Genomic DNA, 21,488 nt, shown 5'->3' on the forward strand with positions numbered 1-21,488 from the left:
GAGCGTTCAAACAAAGACTGTGAGCACTGCCAAAGCTTCATTCATCCTTCCATCCTTGGGGACCAAAGGAAGAAGGTGGGCTCTACTTTAGACCCGAGACTCCAAAGTCTGATGTCTCTACACATACCCTGCTGGGTTCTTAAAATACAGGATGAGTATCACCGAGTTGACAGGTAGTTTTTCAGATCTCAGTATATTTCCCCCAGAATTTGGAGTATTTGTATAGACATGAGATACTTTGAAGATGAGACCCAAGCTCCATGCAAGTATGTTTCATATGCTACATTGTGGACGTAAGGAATTTTGTACAGCACTTTCAGCATACTTGTGTGTTTCGGGTATATATGAGTATATGACATGCATGTGTGTGTACATGACATTTGTGAATGTACATTATGTATGTGAGAGTATTTGTGTGTGAACATAGGTGTATGCATGTCATGATGTGCTTGTGAAGGTCAGAGGACAACCTCAGATATTGGTCTTTTCCTTCCACTTTGAGGGAGACACTGAGTATGCCAGACTAGCTGGCCTGTGGGCTCCCGAGGACTGTCCTGTCTCTGTCTCTCATCTTCCAGTAGGAGTGCTGGGATCACAGATGTGCATGGTTTGTATTCAGCTTGCATGTGGGTTACGGGGACTTGAACTCAGATTCTCATGCTTGGGTGGCAAGTATTTTTACCCACTGAGCCATTTCCCCAGCACAGCATATTCATGTTTTAACTTCCACCTGTCACATGAAGTCAGACATGGAATTTTCTTCCCTTCGTAGCATCATGGTGCTCAAAACTTTCAGACTCGGATGTGGAGGATTAAAGATATTCAGTCTACACGACATGCTCATCAGAATTTGAATTAGCTTTGACTAAAAGTAAATTTCCCTTAAAGGAGCTATTAGAGAAGTAAAGAAAGTTCCCAAAGAATCTTCCAAGTAGAAATCAAGGCTCATGAAATGCATGTGTGAAAGACTACCACGGAGACCACCATGCCCTTGAAGCAGCTGGGGAAAGACCTTGTCGAAGTTCCTCTGCTTCTTGTCCAGAGCGGCACAGGCTGTGTTGGCTCGATCCAGGTCCAGCATCAGATCATCCACTTCTCCCTGAAGCCTCTGCTTGGTTTTCTCCAAGGAAGCACACTTGGAGTTGGCAGCCTCGGTGTTCTCCTCTGCCTCCTGCAGCCTCTGGGCCAGCTTTTTCCTAAGAGAATCAGATGTTACTTTGTCTCTGCAGAATGGGATATTTTAGCAAGTAACTATCACGTTGAAGGAGAATGGACAGTCTGAAGGAGGCTGACTGAGACCTGACATGTGAGTGGGGAGCCATGGACCACAAAATGAACCGTGGTGCCATCAGACTATGACAGAAGTGCAAAACTCCCATCACCTAGCAACACAGCAGCCCTTCTAACCTTGCAGTACCACATATTCTTTTCGTGGGATGCTGGAATAGGCAAAGCTACTGTGCTGTTGGTCATCGGAAAGCATGGTACAGGCAGCATTGTGTAGGTGCTTACTCCATAGTGACAGTGAGCGGCTGTGTCACGGGGGTATGTGTTTGATATGCTACACTTCTTGTTTCACTTTTGAAAGAGAAATTTACATTAAAGTGCCACCCTTTGTCAGGCCGGCAGCAGTTCACACATGTCAGGAATAGTGAGTCCCTTGACTTGAGCAAGAGGCTTTATGGAGGATTGGCTTTCACACCAATTTGGTTTGCAGACTCACTCTAGAAGATTCTCATGATGATAAAGTCCCTGATGACACATTTCACAGAGCACATTCCCATTGTTGAGCTGTGTGTCTGTGTCACCAGAATAATCCCGAAATGCTTGGTGGCACAACTAGCCTATAAGGAGTCGCCAATTAAGCTGGAAGGAAAGACAGTCCCTAGAAGAGGGGGACACTCTGAAAGCTTAAGAAACTGCAAAGGAGAGAAAGAGCTTCTCCATCTGAAGGACTGCTCTCCTTCTGAGCCTTTTCTAGGACCTTCTCTCCCATGGGGAATTTGGGCTATACTTGGCCTCCTCCAGCTCCTCCGTGCGCTGGATGGCATCCGTCTCATATTTGGTCCTCCACTGGGCAACCTCGCTGTTGGCCTTGGACAGCGCCCTCTGCAGCTCAGCTTTGCCTTCCTGCTCCTCCTCATACTGTTCCCGCAGCAGGTCACAGTCGTGGCGGGAGGACTGCAGAGCATGGGCCAGTGCGTTCTTGGCCTGGGAATCACAGCGGTAATCAATTACAAAACCACATGGCCTTCTTCCCAGTAAAAATGTGTTCGTTTAAATAGCTGTTCCAAATTTGAAGCATTTCTATGTTGCCTCACAACTTTTGTGTTATTAGCATACCTAATGTTTGATTGTTAAAATTCCCTCTATAATTATAATATATTTACTTCTTAAAGAAAGCATTATACCATAAAAGAGAAAGTCAATAATATTTAGCCAGCCATGCATGGTAGCACATATCTATAATCCTGGTACTTAGGAAGCTGAGGCAGGAAGATGGGGAATTCAAGGGCTGTCTGAGGTACATGGTGAGTTCTAGGACATCCTGAGCTAAATAGTAAAATCCTCTCTCAACTCCCTCCCAATTGCCAAAACAACCATTAGAAATATATACAATGACATAAAGCAACAGCATCAACATGTATCTAGACAGTTGCATGCTGCGGCTCTGCGCTTAGGGCTTGCCCTCCCTCTGTTTCTTAATAAAGTAAAGCAGCTGCTAAAGGGCTATTTTTCACATTGATACCATTCCATGGCTGTAATGGCGAGAATTAAAACAGCTGAAAAGAAAACCACCTCCTTACTACGTCCTGCAGTATGATGGGATGCTGTGACCACGAAAAAGCGACAGCCATCATCTGGTGTCTCCAGAGACCAGTGTCCCCACACTGGGGACCACCAGTGTGAATTGATGTCCAGAGCCTCCTCCCCTCCCTCATGACCTTCCAAACATGACAAATGTTTACCACTTAGCTTTAACAGTTGCAACAAATCTTTGGGTGCCACTACCAAAGAAAAACAGTTCTATTGGCAATGATTTTTGCATTTTCATCATTTATAGAAAAGACAAGAGAAGGCAGAACTTTGCTTGAGGGAGGAGTCTCACAGCTGCAGTGAGGGACAAGATGGGGTGGCCTCTGGCCTTCAGTGACCTACGCTGCTTGTTCAGTCTCTGGTTCTCACCCAACCTCCCTCGCTCCCTAGTCCATCAAAAGCCTTCCCTCAGAAAAGAAAGATGAGAGATAAATACGGTACTGTTCTTTGCCAAAAATGAAAGATAGAGAATTTCTAAAGATTGCCTTGTAAATCTCTCCCAGATCACGGCACTCGCAACCAGATCAAAGTAAATTCCTTTCATGTGGGTTTTTCAAATGGCCAGACTCCTGTTTTCATGCCCAAAATGCTGGCATCAGTAGCACTTACTGTGTGCACTGTTCTGCTAAGGGTTTATTTACTATCCACAACCACAGTGGGGGAAAATCACTGAGAGCAGTTTATCGATCAGTGGGTAGACTGGATTATATGTGTTATAGACCATATCTAGATACTGAAGTTGGCATTAGGATGATGCTTCTGTTAAAGCACCCAAAGGTTCTCCCTAGGCCATGTAGTCCTTTGGGAGAAAGGGTACTTAAGAACAGATGTTATACGAGAAGGCCCACAAAGAGCATTTTAAGCATCTTGGGTGAATTTCTGCATGAGATGGTCTAACTAGTGTGGTAGTGGGAAGGGGCTCTCCTCACAGGAGGGGAAGTTCATCAGGCCACCCTATGGGAGGTGGTGGTGTAAAAGAGACAGGGTTTTCTGGTCCTGAGGGAAGAGAGCTAATGCCAAGGTCCTCTATCATTCAGGGACAGGTTATTATGACACTCCACGACGGAGGGAAGACTCATCCTTGATACTGTACTGCCTCCAGCTCATCTTCCCTCCAGGCCACCCTCCTCCCATCCCCCTCACCCGAGGGTCACAGCCCACCTTCCATTCCCCTCATCCGAGGGTCACAGCCCACCTCCCATCAGCCATGCCCGAGGGCCACAGCCCACCTCCCATCAGCCATACCCAAGGGTTGCCACCCACCTCCCGTCAGCCTCACTCGAGGGTTGCAATACTTGGCTTCTCAGGTTCTACCCTGCAACCATTCCATCCACCTTACCTTGGTCTCTTCCTCCAGCTGTCTCTTGAGCTCCTCCAGCTGCTGGGTGAGAGCCTGCTTGCTTTTGGTTAGTTGTGAAACCAGAGACTCCTTCTCTTCTACTTGGTGGCTCAGTTCCCCTGCCGAACAGATGTGGCTTCGCATAAGCATTGCCGGGTGCTAAGCGCCATGTCCCCGCGGGGCTCCGGAGGCAAGCCATCCTCACCATTCTGGGTCTGCAGCCTTGCCTTCTGCATGTTCAGATCATGGATTAACTGGGTCTGTTGGTCATCCTTGGCTTTGATCTCATTAAACTGGTCTTCCACAGACCGGCACATTCTTTCCATGTTACTCTGGGGAACGAAAAGGCCAGTGGGAATGTGGAAGTGGGTTTCTGGTGTCCAGCGTTAGAACTGGATGCTTTGATAGTCTGGCTTCTTGTTGGGCCAAATGAAAACAGAGCATATGAAAGTTGGTTTTAAGGATCATCCTCATTTTGGATTTGCTTTATTTTTGTGTGTGATTGGCTCTTTAATAAACAATAATGTGGAATGTCAGCTTGGTAGGCATGTATCTGGTGATTAGTAAACCAGTTTCTGATACGATGTCACTCACAGGAATCCTGGGATCATGCTGGAAGAGAAGCAAGTCTATTGCCAGATGAATGCTGTTCCCAAGCCCTGGGTTCATGTTTCCGTGTTTCTTTTAACACTACAGTGGTTCCTGGGTTATTGAGATGAGGGTGTCACTATCCCAGCCTCTGGTCCACCCCTGGTTACAGGTTTTGTTCAAAACCCCTGAAAACCGAAGTTTCAGACTTCGCTTCTCTTCCCTCCCCATAAAATCTAGAATAAAGTGAGCATATGCTTTCCTTAGACTGGAAGCAACACTTCTGTTTATAAAAATCACCCAGCCTAAGGTATTTTGCTGTAGTAGCTTCAGGCATTTCGGACATGTAGCTTGAATGAATTTGAGGAGTTGGAAAACTCAGCAGGGAAGAAGGCTAACAGTCAAGAGCACACAGTGAGTTTGGCGCATCAAACCCCACTTGCTCAAAGGGTGGGAAGACATGACTGCAGAGGCCACGAGGGGTAGTCATACCTTGGACTTGGAGACTGTCTCAATGTTGCTGGCCATGTCGTCGATCTCCATCTTCAGCTCGCTCTTCTCCTTCTCCAGCTTCTGCTTGACCCGCTGCAGGTTGTCGATCTGCTCCCCAAGCTCCGCCACGGTATCCGCGTGCTTCTTCCTCAGGGTGGCCGCTGTGGCTTCATGCTGCAGGGTGGCCTCCTCCAGGTCCCTGCGGAGTTTCTGGAACTCAGTTTCTCTCTTCTTGTTCATCTCGATCTGGGCAGAAGTGGCTCCACTGGCTTCTTCCAGCCTCTCGCTGATCTCCTCTAGTTCCCTGGCTAGGTCTGAACGCTGCTTCTCAATTTTGGCTCTGACTGTGTGTTCTGCTTCAATTTCTTCTTCCAGCTCTTCTGTGCGGGCCTGAAAGGGTCAGTGGAGTTAAAGGTGGCCGGGTAGAGACCAATCTGTTTCAGGAGCGACTAGGTGCTAAAGGAATGGGGATAGGCAGCGCCAAGTGGAGGATATGTTATCATTGAGTAAGGGACAAAGGACCAACGGCAGTTGTTGGGAGACAGCCTAAGTGTCCATCAGCAGGGGAACAGTCAGTCAGTTGTGATGAGGGCTTGCCCTGGTGCCAAGCAGCAATGCAATGCTGCAGCAAGTCCGCAATGGAAAGCCCTGCAGAACCTCCTGATGTTTGAAAGAAATAAGTTGCATGCTTAGGACGAAAAGATATATGCTGAAAACATGAAGACGTGTGAACAAAATCTCACACACACCATATCTTTTCTCTGGGTCTTCAACAAATCCATAAACACGTACCAAAAGCATCCCGAATGATCCATATCCACCTGACACTGGCAGTTCCTTCTCAGGAGACTGAGGGGGGCATGGACTTAGGGACAGTGGTCAGTGCACCTTGACCAGCAACAACTGGCCCTTAGATCACATTCTGATTCTTTCAAAGGAAGTATATACTTAAATGCCACTTAGGAAAGTCTGAATATTTATTGCAGAAACTACAGAAGAAGGCCCACTGTGGCGGCCTGCTGCTGAGGCAGGGAGGAGAAAGAAAAGAACAACTCTGCTAAAGTAGAAAAGCAAAATGGGGGAGGGCAAGCCGGGCGCTTGCAGGCAAGCTCTGCGCCTTCACCTGCAGCTCTTTAATCTTCTTCTGCTGCTGCAGACTGAGAACTTGTTCGTCATCGATTCGGGTCTGTAGCTGGCTCATTTCAAACTCCTTTCTGCAAGCAGACAGAACAAATGAACAAAACAGCATGAGACAAAGGCCGCTGAGGGGAGGCGCACTTGGCTTTCTGTCTCAAATGGGGCGGGGGAAGGGACAGAACATGAATCGTCTACTTCTTCAGTTTGTCTTCTATTTGCTGCTTGTCGTTCTCCAGATCCATGATGGACTCCTGGGACATTTTCAAGTCTCCTTCCAGCTTCCTCTTCACTCGCTCCAGGTCAGCCCGCAGTTTCTTCTCCTGCTCTAAACTGCCCTCGAGCTGGGAAGACACAGGTGGAAAGAGAGCCTGGGACATGGCTGAGGAAGCAGGCTGAAGCACATCGGCCAGCATTGTTCCACGCATGCCCTGTGACCTCCAGCCCCAGAAGGAAGCCAGCCTTCCGTCCTCCATTTTTCTGTCTCTGTTCTGTATCTTAGGGAGTGGACATCTTGGGGCCCTCCTGGTACCTCTTTTCAGATCATTTCCACTTGGCCTGTCCCAGGCCGCATCTCCCAAAGGACCAAGTGGGCACCTGTGACAGAGGCTATAGAGACCTGTCACTCCTCACCACCACCTACACCTCCCAGCCCTGAGGGCAGTCAGCCAGGAACTGTGTGCGTGTGTGTGTGTGTGTGTGTGTGTGTGTGTGTGTGTGTGTGTGTAGGATTGGGCTCAGGAAAAGAAGGGTGTAGCAGGAAACATACCTACCCTGGCCTCGTTAAAGTAGACCTATGGAAAGTCTAACTACAGCAGGGACCAAAACCGGCTAGCATGAAACCTGGCTCTTACATCATGAACAAAAATTTTTGTTCATTTAAATGGAAGCTTTGTTTTGAGGTGTTACAGGTGGAAGTCAGGGCCCCGTGCATGCTGTACCACTGAGAGACACCCTTGCCTAGAACAAGGCTTTAAACACTGTAGAGTAGAATTGGAAGTCTGTAAACCCAAACTGCCTACAAGTGGGCGCTAACGACAGAAGCGGTTTTTTGTTTCACTGAAAACGTTATGTTGAGCACTTTCCTGAGACGTCCCCTGAAGTCCAGCTCTTTGTATGTATCCCTAACTTATAAGTGGGACCTGAGGCCTCACAAGGTCATGCGACCTGCTGGTCACCTCAGCTATGTGTGTCTGGGGTCAGGGCACAGCTGGAATCTGGCCCCGGGCTCTGATTCCAGCGCGCAAGCTCTCTAGACTGGTTCCTACTCAGTCCCTTCTTTACAAAGCACAGAGGTCATGCATTCTCACGTCATCTGTCTGCTGTTCCAGCTTGACATTGATCTTGATGAGACCGTTAACTTTATCTTCTTCAGCCTGTAGGTCATCCAGCGTCTGCTGATGGGCCTCCTGGAGAGACTTCTTTTCTTTCGTCAGTTTGGAAATGGTTTCTTCAAGCGCCGTCATTTCTTCAGAGAGATTTTTCACCTAGGAGCAAATCAAGAGTCACTCATTTACTACTGACACAGTTAATCCAGCGATTCCCAACAGCAAGAACTGTGGGGGCCTCCTGTCTCTCTAGCTTCATAGCATTCAGGGACAGGTAACTTTTCGGTTCATTTTTTTTTTAAATTTTTTTTATCATTTTAATTTTATTTCATCCTATTTTGGGGAAAGGTCTTTGAACAGTTTTCAGGCTGGTTCCAAACTCCCAGGTTTAAGAGATCTTTTTGCTTTGGCCTCCTGTGAAGTCAAGACAAGGCAAGCATCACTGTACGAGCTAGCCTGCCTGGCAGAGTTTTATGAGACAAGCCCTCATGTGGCCTAAAGTGACATCAAACTTAACATCAGTCAGGCTAATCTCAGACTCCCAAGCTCCCTGACTCTCCCTTCCAAATACAAAAATGCAGGCATAGGCCACCATGTTTAGTTGTACGTGGTTCTGGGATCAAACACAGGGCTTTGTCCGTGCTAAGTAAATGTTCCACCAAGTGATCTACAGCCCAGCCTTCCCACTTCTAGTCCTTTCCCCTGACCCCTGGCCTATCATGGTGTCTCAGATTCTTCCAGAACACGCTATATTTCACTAGGAAGGACACTATTAAAATGCAGATCCACTGGGTGTGAAGGGCAACAGATCAATCTGTGTTTACTCATCGTACACAACCAAGCAGTTAGCAGGCAGGCTGATGGGAAGGGAGGCTGATGTTCAGGAAGAAGCAGGAAGGGGAGGGAGAGGCCCAAGGTGTAAGGCAAGGAAATCCAGATGTGCTGACAGGATGGAACCTGGGCACCAGGCCTGGAGCTTCTGAGCATTAAAGCGAATCTTCATTGAACAACAGTCTTCCAGATGAGAGGTTGCTAACTCCTACCTGTGGCCTAAATCCATCTATAGATATATTTAATTGATAAATTTTTGAAATGTTATCAATATTGGAAAGTAAGAGTCTACAGAAAATCTGGATTTTTGGCTTCTCATGAATTTCCAAACCTCCAGCTGTACTGGCCTCACACTCCTACCTGACAACCGTTTGCTGGGGCTGAATCATGGCTGCCACCCATGAGAAGGGCAGGCCTAGGCCTGTGGGTGAGAAGGGCAGGTATTTGCCAGTCTCCACCCTCCCTTTTGTCTATTCCCATCACTCTTGTTTATCCATCACTGACTCTGAGTGTCAGCTGTCATTGTCATTGTCATCTCACACCCAGCAGGCCACCCTTTTGTCCCGCCTCACGGGTAGCCTTTATTAGGTGAATCATGCCAAGCTTTTAAGGATCCTTGCCAAGCATATGCTTTTGTGCTGTGTGCACAGACCTTTCCTGTGTGTAAATGTCATCACGCTGCTCGTGACCCTCACTTACACTTCTCCCCTGTGAGAACTGGGTGCTTCATATTCATCTTGGATACCAGATTCACCCACCTCTGGTGCCCCACTGGTGCACTGTGCTCTCTGTGTGACTCCACCACAGTCCACCTCTCCATCCTGCGACATGGTCCCCAGCTCTGTCCCAAGCAGAGCTGCTGCAAGAACACCTTTATGCGTGTTCCCCAAGCCAAAATGGGAGACTTCCTTGGATTACATCCAGAACAGAATCATCTGTAAATTCCTCACTCCCTCTGTCCCCCCTTTCTTCTTCTCTTCATTCCTTCCAGTTTTTTTGTTTTGTTTTGTTTTGTTTTTTTTTTTATTATGTATTCAGTGTTCTGCCTGCATGTATCCCTGCAGGCCAGAAGAGGGCACCAGACCCCATTACAGATGGTTGTGAGCCACCATGTGGTTGCTGGGAATTGAACTCAGGACCTTTGGAAGAGCAGGCAAAGCTCTTAACCACTGAGCCATTTCTCCAGCCCTTTTTTTTGGTTTTTATGTAGCTCTGGCTCTCCTGGAACTTGCTATGTAGACCAGGCTGGACCCAGACTCACAGAAATCTGCTTGCCTCTGCCTCCTGAATCCTGGGATTAAAGGTGTGCACCATCAGTCCTAGAAAGATTTGTTTTATATGTGTGGGTGGTTTTCCTTGCATGTATGTATCGTGTATACCATGTATATACCATGCCCACAGAGTCCAGAGTCAAATCTTCTGGGACTGAAGTTACAGACTTGTAAACCACATTTGGAAGAGCAGCCAGTACTCTTAACCACTCCTCAACTCTAGATTCTTAATTGGACTAAGTGATGCCAACTGGCTTCCTCTACATCCTTCCAATAACACGTGAGGATCCTTGTGTCCCATTTTTGCCCTACCCTCACCATTATCCAGTTTTCTGCCTCCTTCATCCCCTGACTCTGTTGGCATTTTCTGGCTATCCCCACACTTGGTACATGAGAGATAAAGACGAGAATGACACATTCCTTGCTACTAAGGAAATACGTAAGTTAGCAACACTCCCAGGAAGAGCTGAGGAGAGGCTACGGAGTGGAGGCCAAGGAGGAGAGAACAAACCTACCAGTTGTTGGTTATATAGACCAGGCCGACCCCAATTCCTTCATCCCACTCCTAGGCCATGAGTGAGGATTGGCTGAGAGCCTGTGAGGAGCCTTCAGTGGCTCACCTTGTTCTCCGTGGCATGCTTCTCCTTCTCGACCTTGGTCAGGGTCAACTCCAGGTCATCGATGTCCCTCTTGAGAGAAGAGCATTTGTCCTCCAGATTCCTCTTCTTGGCCACCAGCTCCGAGTTTATCTCCTCTTCCTCCTCCAGCCTCTCATTCAGCTCCTTGACTTTGGCCTCCAGTTGGATCTTGCTTTTGATGAGCCCCTCGCACCGCTCCTCAGCGTCCATCAGATTTTCTGTTTCCTGGAAGAGCCGGATCACCGCAAGTTCTGATCTGTCGCTTTGTCAACCCTGGGAAGAAAGGGCCTGACCCTCTGAAAGCCCACACCTAAACTGAACTAAAGAGTGGGTCGGGTGCACACCAGCACCATGTGTTACACACATGTCAGTTATGGGCTCTCTTAACCACTGATGGTATCACTTGACAGCCAACACGAAGGCGTTCATAGAGACACACGTTTATTGTAAACAAGAAAGTCTCTAACATTTGATGGATGTGTTGTTTGAGTATTTCATTCTTCCACTGGCCCAAACCCACATGACCCATGTATTCCATGCTATACACATATTAATGTTTTCAAAACTCTGCTACGTGTTAACTTTCAACAGATGGAGCTGGTCCATGTGCCCTTAGCTGAGCTTCCTCCAGCAACAGAATAGAAATGAGAAACACAAATGGGTAGGTGACAGAGTAAGTCCATGTCCCAGAAGACTGTAGCAAGTTTTGTGGAGGTAGATGAGTTGGCTAATTATGTTCTCAAGGTAAATTATGTTCCCATTGTAGAGAATTTAAGCCCTAAATACAACACTGCAGGGACACGGATAAGAAGGGCCTGGGAAGAACCCTCACTGAGCTTTCTGAACTTCTATATGCCCAAGCACACACTGGGCACCGGACATGGAGTCAAGCCCTCGGATTCCTTGACAACCATCCGCTGTGAGTACTGCTGTGATGTTTATTTTCAGATGGGAAAATGAAGGCAGAAGGAGAACGAGCTGGACTGAGGTCACACTGCTAACAAGTGGGGAATCTGGGAGTTCAGCCCAGCAGGTTCTAGCACCCCCCCCCACACCCAGTCTTCTGAGTCTGAGAGGTGATGTGCCAACGAAGTAAGTTCACTCCCATCGGGCAAGTGTAGGCAAGGGCACGTGGCTTTCTTGGTCCAGAGACCCAAAGGAAGTCTCTGAGGGTTTATTAAGAAAAAAACTATAAATTTCAAGGAGACAATTAATCTACCAGAGTGTTGTGGCCTGCAGACGTGACTCTGTTTCTCCTCCCCATTTCTTTGATAAAAAATGAATTCTCTAAAGCACTGTTTGGAGCATAATCACATTATTGAAAATCATATGTGGAAAATTACTTTCTGCTTTCAGTTGGGTTATTTAATTTTAATGATTTATTTTTATCGATGCTTTTTTTTAAAAAAAAAGTGTGCATTCGAAATATGTTTTGTGTGTATGAGTGAGTGTTTTGCCTGCATACGTGTATGTTCACCGCATGCACACCTAGTATACAGGGTCAGAAGGAGTTGGATCCTCTAGAACTGGAGTTATAGGTGGCTGTGATCCACCATGTGGGTGCTGGGAACTGAATCCAGCTCTTCTGCAAGAACAAGTGTTCTTATCCACTGAGCCACCTCTCCAGCCCCAAGATGTGCATCCCTCCTCCTAAGACAAGGTTTCTCTCTGTAGCCCTGGCTGTCCTGGAACTCACTCTGCAGACCAGCCTAGCCTCAAACTTAGAGATTTGCCTGTCTCTACCTCCTCGGTGATGGGATTAAAAGCTATGCCACCCCCACTGGGCTAAAGCCTGTACTTTATTTATATTTATTTATTTAATTTTTGTTTTTGTTTTTCAAGACAGAGTTTCTCTGTGTAGCTTTGGAGCCTGTCCTGGAACTTGCTCTATTGACCAGTCTGGCCCTGAACTCACAGAAACCCACATGCCTCTGCCTACCGAGGGCTGGGATTAAAGGTATGTGCCACCACTGCTTGGAAAGGCCTGCACTTTTGACAGATTTTTTTTGTTTTGTTTTGTTAAGACAGGATCTGACATTGTTGCCTAGGTATCTTAGTTTAGTCCAGGCTAGCCTTGAACTCATGGCAATCCTCCTGTCTTAGACTTCTGAGTAGGCATGAGTTATATCATACCCAGATCTGACAAATTTTGATTATAATACCATACTCTTATCCTTCATGTTTATGGAAAAATATGTCAAAATCTGTTGTGGAAGACAAAGAAGAGAGCGGAGAAAACACAAGTTCGCTCTGTCGGGACCAGCCCTACTTATGACAGGGTAGTGGTGCAATACTGGTATGACCACTGGGTGGCACCACTGCCTCTTAAATAGACAGTTCGTGGGGCCCTCCCGGCTCCTCCACTGTCCTGGGAATCTGTGTTTTACACACCCAGGTAGGAGAAACTTACAGACTGGACTTGCAACTGGAGGTCATTCTTTTCCTGCAGCAGGGAGACCATTTTCTCCTCCAGCTCCTTCCGGCGAGCCTCAGACCTAGCCAGTTCCTCCTTGGCCCGTTCGAAGTCCTCCTTCATGGTGGCCATCTCCTTCTCAGCCTCCGCGCTCTTCAGAAGAGGATTGATCTTGAAGAACAGGTTCATCCAGGGCCAGTGCTTCACATTCATGAAGGAGCGGACGTTGTACTGGATGCAGAAGATGGACTCCCTGGGCACCCACAGAGCTCGGATTAATTACCCACAGTTCTCTCTAGCAGCTCGTTTTCCACTTGAACCCCTCCCTCGCAGGTCCCAGAGTTTGCATCCTTCTCAGCTGGGTAGAAGGAGGGTACACCTACGCTTTGGGGATCTAGAACCAGAGTAGGTCTGTAGGTGTGTGTGTGTGGGGGGGGCACTGGACACAGCATGAAAAGGTGGGGAGGAAGGAAGGTAGAGCCCTTCATGCCAACTCCAATATCTCAACCAGGCTAGAGGTCTATTGATACCAGGTCCCTCTTCATCTGCCTATAGCTCTAATGATAACCTTGTGTGAGTATTGGAGCTGTCCATGCATGGGTCTGTTTTCCATGCTTCTGTGAACTGCTAACAGGCGGGGTTCCTTTTCATATCCCCAGAGCACAGGACGGCTGCGCAGTCAATGCTGAACAAAGGATTGAATGAATGAATGGACGAGTGACCCAAAGCCGGAAGTGATGACCTGCTGCTGCAGAGGCAGGGTGGGTAAGCAGGGTGAGACTCCGCCTTACCTCCTCTCCATCATCTTCTTGAACTCCACCCTCATCAGGTAGCCCCTGCACACTGCCTGTGTGCGCGTCATCAGGGTCACCAGATTCTCATCTCTCATCTCCTCCAGAAGCCCCAGGAGCCCGGCTTTGAAAAACACCTGCGTTAAAAGAGGGATGAGCCCACTTCATCCTCTGCTGGTGACCAATCAGCCTCAGGGTAGAACCTGCTTCTTCCTAATTCCAGCCTTGACACCCTGAGTGCTTCCAGGGCTCACTTTTCAGTGGCTTTGGTCTCTGTATTTGCACCTTCTGGGCTACTGGCAAGACGGTGGGCTCTCACATAGGCCCCAGGCCCATCAGCCCCATTGTCTAGCTCTGCAGAACCTACATCAAGACAGTCAAGACTACCATGGGGCTCATTTATGCCCAGATTTGGAGATAGTCACAGATGCAGCTGTCTCCCAGCTTCTGGGCTCTCTGTCCCTCCCTTAGATCCATTGCCTTCAGTGTCTCTGAAGGAGCACCTTCTGGACCAGCTGGGAGCCCAGACTTCTTTCACAGGGTCAGGTTAGGATAGAAACAGCCCTTTGGCACCCAGCGCTTCTTATCTGAGTTATCTCTCCAAGTGGCCTTGAGTAATTAGTGGCTCTAGGCCTCCTGCTGGGGCCTCTGTTTCTCTGGCCTCCCAAGAACTCAATGAATTAAGCACACATCTTCATATCAACTCCCACGTTAGTTATTGTGAGGAGGCAGAGAAATGTGTCTGGATGGCTGTGCACAGGGAACACACAATGCACACAGTGCCTTGAAGTACTTCCAATGGTTGTAATTACCCTTCTCAATGGCTGTGCACAGGGAACACACACATGCACACCTACACACACACACACACACACACAATGACTTTGGTTCTTCCAATGGTTGTAATTACCATTCTCAAGTCATCACTCATCCTGGAGTTTGTCCTACTTTCTATGCACTCTGTGGCTCTTTATTCTCCTTTGAGAATTTCTCTCTAGGACACCAGGTGTCCCCTGCTTGCTGCTCTCTTTTCTAACTTACGATCTTTGTCTCTTAAAAATTAACACAGAGCCAGAGTCCTCAGCCATAGTCACAGGGCTCCTCTGCCTGGGCTATGAGACAAGGTTGGTCAAGTTGACCAGATGTAAGACCCTTCCCTCTGACCAGCTGACTAGCAGCCAGGGTTGGGGAGTCTCCAGGCCACCTGTTCTCACCTTGGTATGGCCGAACCGGAACTGCTCCCGGTCCACATCGATGGAGTTCAGGAGTTTCTCAGAGGCGTTCTTGCTGTCAATGAACTGCCCTTCTGGGATGGCACTGGCGTTAAGGATCCGGTACCTGAGAAGAGACAATGGTTTTGACATTTCAGGATGGCCTTGTACCTGAGACCAGACCTTCTAGAACCTTCTACTCTGGTCTTAAGGTAGTGAATGCTGTGCTGCTAGTCTGGGAGAGGTGGGAGTTGAGGGGTGGGCTCTAGGGTGTGGTAGAGGGAGAGAAGCAGGAAGGAAGGAAGATGCACATGTCTTAGAAAATTTGCCTTCAGAGGAAATGGCTCTTATCTGACCTGGAAGAGCTTTGGCTTTAACTGTGACTTGGAGACTTTGTTCTTCCTACCTTTCAAGGGCTCTGGATTTCCAGAAGGAAAGAGGTGTTCTAGAGCAGTGGGCTTCAACTGGCAGATTAGGGTTTCTCTGTAGCTTTGGAGCCTGTCCTGGAACAAGCTCTTGTAGACCAGGCTGGTCTAGAACTCAGAAATCCGCCTGCCTCTGCCTCCTCCCTAGAGCTAGGATTAAACACGTACGCCAGCACCTCCTGGCTTGATGTTTGGTATTTTTGGTGGTCACAAGGCAGGAATGTGGCTTGCTATCAGCATCTTTGGGTAGTGGCTAGAGATGTGGCTAGGATCCGCTAATGTACAAGAGCACCTCTATACAAAGGCTCATATATTTCCAGAAGTCCATTACGGAGAGAAACCCTTTAAAGTGAAAGTCAGGCTAGGTCTGACTATGACTGATAGATCAGTTAGGGCCATCTCCAGACTCTCTGTGGACATGGGTCTATCCTTCCAGCACAATGAAGTCCAGAAACACTGAGAGGCTTGTTTTTTTACCAACTGCTGAGGCCAACAGTGCTTTGGTTGGGGTGTGTGTGCAAAAGTTGTCCTCAAAGGCGATAGATACTTCAAAGAGGCAACCTACCGCTGTTTGAAGTCAGCATAGAGGATTCGGCTGGGGAATCCTTTCCTGCAGATCCGGATACCCTCCAGGACCCCATTACAGCGCAGCTGATGCATGACCAAGTAGTGGTCCATCACACCTGGGGGGAAAGTGTGGGGGTGGGAAGTGGGAGGCTTTTTATTATTTGTCTTTGATGATCTGAGACGCCATGAACTTGAATTTGAGTGTGTTGATATTAGCACTAAGTGGGGTGACTACAACTTGTCTAAGAAGTATCACAAAGGAGATGTCCCAGTCTTGGGGAGATTTCAGCACCTCAAGGCCATAGGGAGAAATCTTTATCCTGCCAGAGGCTCCATTTTTAACTGACTCCAAGGAAAGGCAGGGGTGTGTGGAAAGGCCCTGGGACTCCGTGTTAGACAGCCTGGAGAGCCTTCCTTCCCATCTCTGCTGGGGTTAAAATGTCAAATATGCAGAGCCTGTCACATAAGAAACAAAATCCGGGAGGAGAAAGCCACAGTAGGGAGTGGAGGCTCCGTGTGGGGCTGGTGGGCATTTGCTCAGCACCTGCCTCAGGAAACAGGGGTTGAGTAGAAAGGTTGGGGCCAGTGGGACCAGAGGGGCCTATGACAGATGTCATAGCCACTCTTGGTAACCAGCCTGGCCAGGGGGTTAAAGGAGAGATACCACTGGTGATTTCTCACTATAAGCTGGGAGGGATGCTGCTCAGGCTGTCTTGGACTTCAACTTAGAGAATTTTCTAGAATGCCTACAGGCCCTTATACCAGTTTTCAGAATGTGACGGGAGCTGTAGCCCCTCCCACTAAAATTATCATCTATGCCTGACCTTTCACACTTAAATTCGTTAGCAAGAAGGGTTCATCTCAGCTGCCCTAAGCCGAGCTCTGTGCGGCCGACAGCAATGACACCAGAAGGTGCCAATGACGTAGAGCAATGCCATGGCTGCCCAAAGGCCCACCAGCTGGGGATTCCCTGCAGAAAGATTGGTGAAGCCGGAGGAAAAAAATACATCTATCAGAATTCCAGGAGGATTTGTGAAGGAAACCTTAGGCATCTGGTTTACTTCCCCTCTGTCTCCTCCCACTTCTGTTCCTTTCCCTTTTGATGGTAACGACTTCATTTTACTGATATTTTGAATAGAAAAACCGATTTAAATGGTTCTTGAGACTCTCATAACCCAAGGGTGCTGTTAAATTCTCTTCCAGCCTTGTCACAAGATGAAATATTCTTTTTGAAAAATTTTCAACATTTCTACTTCTTGGTTATATTAGAGAAAAAATTTAAATATACAAATAAACTTTCTTATTTCTTTAAAAACCATATTGGTATTCATTTCTGTTGATTTTATAACGTGCATTACTTTTGGTTTATATTTCTCATTTTTCACATTTCTTCATAGTATCTGCTGATTTTTAATTTTAGCAGATACACAAAACGTTATGACTATGCAGATTAATGAAGCCCAGGATATTTCAATACATGAATGAGATTCCTGCCAGTTCAAACCTAACTGTGTTATTTACCAACTGCATGAAAGGGGGAACTTGTTTGCCTTGGAAAATAAAAAAATGAGGACATAGTGCTCCCTGGTATGAGCTGAGGAGATTTACTGTAGACGTGAGGAAGGGCATAGCCTCGGGCATCTGGAATTTACTGTAGACTGAGGAAGAGCATAGCCTCAGGCATCTGGAATTTAGTGAGGAAGAGCATAGCCTCGGGCATCTGCAATGGTCCAGACTGGACAGGACTGGCAAACTGAACCAGGACGTGAGAGGACAGGGGAAGAGCCAGAGAGGAAGAAAAGAGAGTACCTGGGAACCCAGAGACCAAGAGGACAAGCAGCTGAGTTCTATAGAAGCCCTGAGGCTGGGGGAAGGGAAGAGAGGCTCAGTCAGGTGTTGGAGAGGCTGAGGGATGCGGATGGGGTGAGACATATGCTGAAGGGGGGCAGGACTCTGTGTGGGCCAAGGCTGAGAAGGACAGGTAGCCAGCGGTCCACTTTGATATGGTAAATAGGCGTATTTATGGTATATGGGGCGTAGGTTAATGGAAAAATCCGTAGGTCCCTTTTGCAAGAATGATTCCTTTTAGCAAGTATAAACTACCTTCTTTTTAAAAAAATTTTTTTTTATTGCGCTATACTTTTTTCTCTGCTCCCCTCCCTTCCCAGACATCTTCTTAAAGGCCAGGGTACGCTGGCTTTTGTCTAAAATGCTAGACTTTGGGAAAAGAAACTTCTTGAGACCTAACATGCCTTGATTTCTGACTTTTTTATTTGTAAAATATGGAAAACAGTCGCTTATACTTCATAAGGTGTAGGATTGTGTTGAAGCCAGTAACTGGATTATAGCCCTAGCATGTAGTAAGGAGTCCCGGGGACCCTGTTAGGACAAGGCTACAAATCCACGAGAGTCCTGTTCTCTTTGAATAATGCTAGCCTGGGTTGTTACTCACCAGGAGTCTTGGTCTCGTTGGGAATCAGGCATCGGACAAAATGAGGATGGGTGCTCCTTAAGTTGGTCATCAGTTTGTTTAAATTTTCCTAGGATGCAGACCAAAGCAAGCACATTTCTCTTAGCACATACCATTTCATTGGGGGAGAGAAACAAGCCAACGAGGAAGAAACTGCATACCCTGAACACAGCCGACACCGTCTGGAAAGAGGAACCCTTCTTCTTTCCTCCCTTCTTGCTTCCTGCCGAGTCACCTGCAGAGTGACACAGAGCTGGGGTCAGGAGCAGCACAGGGGGCCCAGAGAAGGGATCAGGAGTGCCTCATCCTTGCCTGGCCACAGGAGTGCTGGCTGGCCACAGGAGTGTTGGCTATATGGGCCCAAGGAGTCAAAGTTTTGTTGGATTGTTCTCAGCATACACCTAAGTTGCCCGGATTTGGGGACACTCAACTTTAACACTGTGCGAATGGGCTGGGGTGGGATGTGGTGACGTTTAGCTGGGAGAATAGTACATATTCTTGGGGTAGAGGGACAATCCTTTCCTAGGGGAGTCTGACATTTAATCAAATGGGTTGAGACCTCCTTCTCCATGAATGGAGTCTCATATGTTCATTCCTTTTATTATTAATTAATCACTTTTGATTTTTGAGACCAGGTCTTGTTCTGTAGAGCAGGCTGGCTTTGAACTTGCACCAATCCTTCTGCCTCAACTACCCCAGGGCTGGGATCATAAGAATAGGCCTTAGCATCCTGGAATCTGCCTTCATGAGGAAGAAACTGAAAATAACAAAACTATATATTTTTTTTTCAAGAAAATTCTATAGCCTATTTTCTTTTCTAAGAGAAACAACCTAATTCATTATCTCAGCTTGAAACCAGTCGTGTCTGGTCTGGTTTTACAGAATGGCTCTCTTTCCCATTCAGCCTCTGAAATTTAATCACAGTTCGGCTTGGGGGAAAATATTCGCTCTCTCTTCCTTGTGCTTCTGCCATTTGTCTCTCTCTGTCTACAGGGACAGGCAGGGATGTATACTTGGGTCAGGGAGGAAAGGCCAGAAGGCCTTTGGTCAGACCCACAGGTTCTTCTACTAATGTCTTGACACTGTCCCTAAGTGAGGCTGCCCCATGAGACAGTTAGAGGTACCAAAGAAAACCATCTCATCATTCGAGTTTAAATTGTGCTCATTTATTATAATTCTCTGCCCAGAGAATAACTAGACATTAACTTTTTAAAATCATGTCATTATCTTGCATGTATTTTAAATCAAAGAGATTAACTAATAAATGCATGCATTTAAACGGTCAATACTTTATAACTAGATCTTGGGCGGTTGTGTAGTGTGTCACACCTATTAGCACACCGAGTGCGAGTGGACTGGGAACCTTGGCAATCGGTGCCAGCTGCTCTGTCCCTATGCTGGGAACAACTTCTGCGGGTTTCCCAAATAATTGCACATAGGGCCTGGCTGTGACAACACACTCCGGCATCCTAGTACTTGGGAGTTTGAGACAGGAGGATTGCATGTTTGGGGCATTCTGGGATACATACTGAATTATGGGCTAGCTTGAACTGCAAAGTGAGGCCCTGTCTCAAACAAGCACAGTTACCTCATGTTAATGGCACCAACTGGAAAAAACGTGAAGACACCATGTAACCCTGCATTTTTATTCCTAGGGGTACCCTCATGGAGCTGACAACAGAGAAGCACCCAGAGATCTGCATTTACAGAAGGGCAGTCAGAAAGTGGAGACGGCCCAGACACCCACTGACTAGCGAAGGCAGAGACAGAGCGAAGACAGCTGTGCAGGGAGATAGCATAGCCTGCAGAAAGGAATCCAGACATAATACCTGCCCTGGCATGCACCAACCTTGAAAACACTAAGTCTGACTAAAAGACTTCATCACATCTGACTACACTTCTATGAGATTTCCAAGCTACCCACACGTTCAACTAGCCTCAGCTAGAAAGGGAGTTCCAACGCCCATAACTGCACAGGTCCTTATATCGATGTCTTGGTATTATCACTAAGTGAGAAGACAGATACCTTGACCAACTTTGAGAAAATAACCCATAGAGACGGAGGGTAGAACAGAGGTTCCTAGGACCCGGGAACAGGAATGATGAGAGTTACATATAGATTATAGAGGTAATAAGATAATCGTAAATTAGATAGTAGTGATGATTGCCTAACATTATAAACGTATAAAAATAAAACCTGACTGAACTCTTTAAGCACTAATTTTATTGTATTTCTATTACACCTTAGTTTTTTTTTAAATTATTAAACAATGAAGTACTGACTACCCCATCCAATCTACCCAGTTAGAGCCCAATTTACCTCCATGGAGCTCACTGTTTTAAGAAGAACATGGGAAATATGAGGGAGAAAAATGGAGGTGAGAACTTGAAGCTCATGTTGGGCTGATTTATCTATGAGCGGCTTTAGGGTGTGGACAATTACACAGGACTTTCCACGAGGGAGAAAGAATCTCACCTGCTTCTGCACCAGCGTAGTTGGAAAAGAGGAAGGATAACAGCTTCAGGGAAGACTTCTGGTAGAGCCCCACCACGGTCTCATTCAGGGGGTCCTTGTTCTTGTCCAGCCAGCCTGCGATGTTATAGTCTACAGTGCCCGCATAGTGCACCAGCGAGAAGTGGGCTTCCGCCTTGCCTTTGGCTGGCTTGGGCTTCTGGAAGTTGTTGGACTTTCCAAGATGCTGGTCATACAGTTTGTTCTTGAAGGAGGTGTCTGTTGCTTTGGGGAACATGCACTCCTCTTCCAGGATGGAGAATATGCCCATTGGCTAGGAGGAGGATGACAGAGATGATGTCTTTACGGTTAAGAAGCCATTCTGGTGACTCCATGGTTGGAGAAAGCAAAGAGACATCCTTTGGTGCCACTATCGTGGTGCTAAGAGTACTGGAATGTGAGCTGCCACAGCAAGGCTCCTGGTGTGTTTGATGCAGCCACAGAATTGTGGTAGGTACTAAGAATGGAGTTATGCTGGATAGATTAGTCTGCAATAATCCTCCCATTTCAGATTCCCAGGTGATGGGATAACAGGAATGTACCAGCAGGTCTAGCATGGAAGTCTCTTGTTAAAAGTTAATGTCATCCTTTGTTTTTACAGTAGCTTCCCACTAATAATGACACTGTCCCTGGCCTGTCCTCTTTGAATTTAGGGCCATGT

General features: G+C 47.2%; 1 protein-coding gene across 1 annotated transcript in view; it reads right to left on the reverse strand.

Moving 5' to 3' along the window:
* LOC126514143 (myosin-13-like) overlaps positions 1–21,488 on the reverse strand; it is a 50,586-nt gene that overhangs the window by 9,822 nt on the left and 19,276 nt on the right. The window contains exons 17-32 of the mRNA XM_050162888.1: positions 20,792–21,101; positions 18,477–18,550; positions 18,298–18,385; positions 15,844–15,961; positions 14,857–14,980; positions 13,643–13,779; positions 12,849–13,104; positions 10,421–10,663; positions 7,681–7,857; positions 6,569–6,714; positions 6,360–6,450; positions 5,237–5,626; positions 4,362–4,488; positions 4,157–4,275; positions 2,015–2,211; positions 1,013–1,196 (exon numbers count right to left, since the gene is read on the reverse strand). Of these exons, the coding sequence (XP_050018845.1) occupies positions 1,013–1,196; positions 2,015–2,211; positions 4,157–4,275; positions 4,362–4,488; positions 5,237–5,626; positions 6,360–6,450; positions 6,569–6,714; positions 7,681–7,857; positions 10,421–10,663; positions 12,849–13,104; positions 13,643–13,779; positions 14,857–14,980; positions 15,844–15,961; positions 18,298–18,385; positions 18,477–18,550; positions 20,792–21,101 (2,781 nt within the window). The remainder of the gene's footprint in view (positions 1–1,012; positions 1,197–2,014; positions 2,212–4,156; positions 4,276–4,361; positions 4,489–5,236; positions 5,627–6,359; positions 6,451–6,568; positions 6,715–7,680; positions 7,858–10,420; positions 10,664–12,848; positions 13,105–13,642; positions 13,780–14,856; positions 14,981–15,843; positions 15,962–18,297; positions 18,386–18,476; positions 18,551–20,791; positions 21,102–21,488) is intronic.

Source organism: Alexandromys fortis, unplaced genomic scaffold (genome assembly GCF_014885135.2).
Source record: "Alexandromys fortis isolate MF-2015 unplaced genomic scaffold, M_Fortis_MF-2015_v1.1 scaffold_84, whole genome shotgun sequence".
NCBI classification, from domain to species: Eukaryota; Metazoa; Chordata; class Mammalia; order Rodentia; family Cricetidae; genus Alexandromys; species Alexandromys fortis.